General features: G+C 36.7%; 1 protein-coding gene across 1 annotated transcript in view; it reads right to left on the reverse strand.

The window, feature by feature from the left end:
* The window catches only part of LOC108629709 (acetylcholinesterase-like), a gene marked incomplete at its 5' end in the record, with an annotated part of 32,240 nt that overhangs the window by 5,633 nt on the left and 22,943 nt on the right, over window positions 1-3,664 (reverse strand). Inside the window, one exon of the mRNA XM_018032541.2 lies at window positions 2,999-3,156. Within this exon, the coding sequence (XP_017888030.1) occupies window positions 2,999-3,156 (158 nt within the window). The remainder of the gene's footprint in view (window positions 1-2,998; window positions 3,157-3,664) is intronic.

A 3,664-nucleotide genomic window follows, 5' to 3' on the forward strand; every position in this document is an offset into this window, starting at 1 on the left:
TTTTATGAAATTTGGATTGTATATAATTTCAAATTTATCAAACCAATTAATTAAATTGATGAATTAATTATTCGATTTTCAATATCAAAATCATTCGAAAAATCATTCGAGAGAATTTTTAGGGACTGTGGAATTTAAAATTCGTTAGATGATTCAATAAAAACAATCATGAATCAATTATTCAATTCTCAGTATTGGAAATTTGTGTGATATTTGGATTGTATATAATTTCAAATTCATTACACTAATTAATTAAATTGATGAATTAGGCTCGTCGATTCTGTTATGTCTCTTATTACATCGAAATGAAATTAGATCAATGAAAATGAATAAAAACAGCCTAATCGTAATTAAAATATTTTTAATGGTCCAGTAGAGTTAAAATCGAAAAATGGTTTACTGCCCTGGCTCTGACTGGTACGAGATCCGAATGGTTTTGGTATTAAACCGTGAAAGATCGATCACGAGCCACTCACGCGATTCTATCGGGTTAACTGCGAGTATACCATAATTTTCCTTTGTTTTAAGATCTTCATTGGCTCGTAAATAGATCGGCGAGATTAAAAACACGAAACCGCTTTATCATCTAATATAACGTTTACACTATCTGACATTTTCGGTTCTATCCAGGATTCAACCTGTCCGAAGCTCGTTCCCGTGATTTTAATTCCATTTCATTAAAACAGTCGCTATCTATTGATGTTATCAAAGTACAAATAAACTTGGATATAAAATTGAAAACTCGATTCAAGTACTTTTAACTTATTATAATTTCAATCAATGTGATTCACTCATTTTGTACTTTAAATAGACTCTTCACTAAAATCTGAATTCGATGCATTTATAAAAAAAAGTATGAAATACAGAAAATGTAAAGAATTCAGATATAAAAATCCTTGAATGCTTTTCATACTGAATTCACAATGCTTTAAATTGATGCCAAAAACTGTGTGTTCAGAATAAAAGCTGTGCTCATAATAGTGAATCAAAAAGGGAATTCACAACGAGGCAGGACGTTTGTTTATCAGAATCTTTGTGGAAAGTGATCAGTCAAAGGAAAATTGAGTCGACCGCAGCGGAGAGAAGAGTCCAGAGCCAGCAGCAATTCCCAGATTAATATCGGGAAAACTGAGTACGTAGCTAGCTAGCTAGGTAGCTTGGTTACTTCTTTACGTGGACTCCTGGGTGGTAGCACGGTATGGGAGTTGCCTGACCACAAAATAACGAGTCCACTGTGGGAATGCCTCCACCGATCGACGAGGCCGAGCCGAACGGCTACCAAACTCGGCAACGATTCTCGGAATCCTAGCTATGCCAAACGTTCTCTAGTCTTACTTAACTTCACTTCGGCTCAGGCGTTGCAACTACTAATTCCTTTGATCCATGCGATAGCCTTTGATAATCTAAACAGATCTAAACAACTGATAAAGTGTGAGAATCGAAATTTACATAAAATCAGCAAATAATGTTACTTTATAAAAGGAATTCAATCGGTTGAGAAAGATAGCAGATTCTCTCGTTTTTATTGAATTATTTACACGACTTATATAACAAAAATGAATCTTCACTTATAAGAAGACGTAGCTCTGTCGAATGTCTTTCACAAGGCAATCCTAAATTCCTTGGTCATAAATAACACTATTCTTAGAAGGGGTCAGTTTTCTAAGATAAGGCCCGGGACGGTTTTAAGGGGAGGTAGACCCTTGTTCGTTGGCTTCACTTCGAGTGCGTTAGTTGGCGAGTATAGACGTCCTTCCGAGTTAAAGAATAAAATATTATTCAAAATATAAATTATTTGCTTTTATTACTTCCTATAATCCAATAGTTTTCTACTCTGGATTTTACGTCGGTTATTAAGAAAATCGAAAGCAATCGGAGCTCCCAGGATGGAGACGTTCGATTAGACTTGGCTAGAGAAGCGTTTTCCAATGACGAGTCACTTCGTCATCCCCTCGGTTAACAAGTTGAAATAAACCGACGGGAGGAGGGAGAAGCAATCTCGTTTGGAGACGAGCGAGCGAGACAGTCGCCGCGGCGACAACGAATTTGATTCGGCCAAATACCGGCTGTAATCCGAGTACAATCGTGCAAACAAACGGCCGGGAAATAATGCCGAGGGAATGCGAAACGAGAACGCGCGTGGACGAGACTGCGTCATCCAGCGATTCAACAAACGAATAATGAAACTCGGAACACCGATTCAAACTACTGCCTCAATTATCTGAACTAAAACGAGAACGATAACGTTTACGCGTTCGTTTAGAACTTTCAAGTATATCATTTCTGATTTCGTCGTTGATTATGTGACAAATTTCAAATTGTAATGATACATCAAGTCTATTAATCATGCGTTTTATGTTTGAAGAGTATCGTTTACAGTGTCACGCTTCACTATCTTATCGTCCAAGATAAATTGCGAATCACACTGATAACGAATCTATTAATCACATCTACATATACAGGGTGATCCAGAAAAAGTGTTAGATGTTAGATCTGGAAAGGGTTAATTCTGGAAGTGTTTCTGAATAATAATTTCCTTTGATAAATTGCAAAGTGAGGCACGGTTTTTAAATTATTAACGAATAACACTGACCAAGGAGAGCCCACGGGCTCTAGACGCGCTCCTATTGGTCAGTGTTTTTCATTAATAATTTAAAATCCATGTCTAATTTTGCATTTTGGCAATGGAAATTGTTGTTCAGGAACACTTACAGAATCACCTCTCTACGATTGTAATCCTTTTCCTGGGACACCCTCTGTACATGTACCTGAAAATAACAACGAGTTCGTGTTATAAAATTATAAATTAAGATTCATGAGAGCGTATCAAGATTCTAGCACAGTAAATTAATCAGGTTCTTATCAACTATTAAGGGTACTTAATTAACTCGAAGATGAAGCAACTTAGAAGTTGTTGTAACTTCGTGATACGTTAATTGCAATGGAGTTACATAGAAAGGAGTATAAAATTTTGAAGGGATTTCGTGTGTTTACGGACCTGGTACTCCCTTCAACCTTGGTAGAAACTCGTTCCAGAACGCACAGTACGTGGTTCGTGGCCCCTTGCCGAGTCCGGTCTTCTCTGCATCAAAAATAAAATACTTCGGCTCGTCTCTCGAGTACGGTGGCCACTCTGTCTCATCTTTCGTCGGTTTCCTGAAAAATAAATACAATTTCCTCTGCTCATTTACGAGTTTCAAGTTCCTTCAACGAGAAATATTATATCTAATAAAAAAAAAAAACATTTGTACTTATAACCTTGTGATTTATAGACTAATCACAGGTCTTTTAATAGTCCTTTCATGTCTCAAACTACGATTCCTCTTGCGAGTATCAATTATTAAAAAGAGTAGAGAACACGAGATTTCCATTTTGTCTCATACGGAATTTAGATTGGAGTACGAGATACGGATAGCGAAGCTATAGAAATTGCTATAGCAAAGCGGAATTAGACTTACTCGTCAAAGTTCAAAGGTAACGTCTCGGAAACGTCTTGGGAGACGCTTAATGATGCGCGTTTAAAATTCCGTCTGATCCAACGTTTACTTATACTACTGACAAGTCGACCAATATCACTGGAAATTCACGAAACAACGCAAATCGATTGCATTCCTACCTCAAAAATTACAAATGTAACAAACGCATCATTGTACGTAAAATTCGA

This window comes from Ceratina calcarata, unplaced genomic scaffold, assembly GCF_001652005.2.
Source record: "Ceratina calcarata isolate Rehan_Ccalc_2016 unplaced genomic scaffold, ASM165200v1 scaffold583.2, whole genome shotgun sequence".
In the NCBI taxonomy this organism is placed as follows: domain Eukaryota; kingdom Metazoa; phylum Arthropoda; class Insecta; order Hymenoptera; family Apidae; genus Ceratina; species Ceratina calcarata.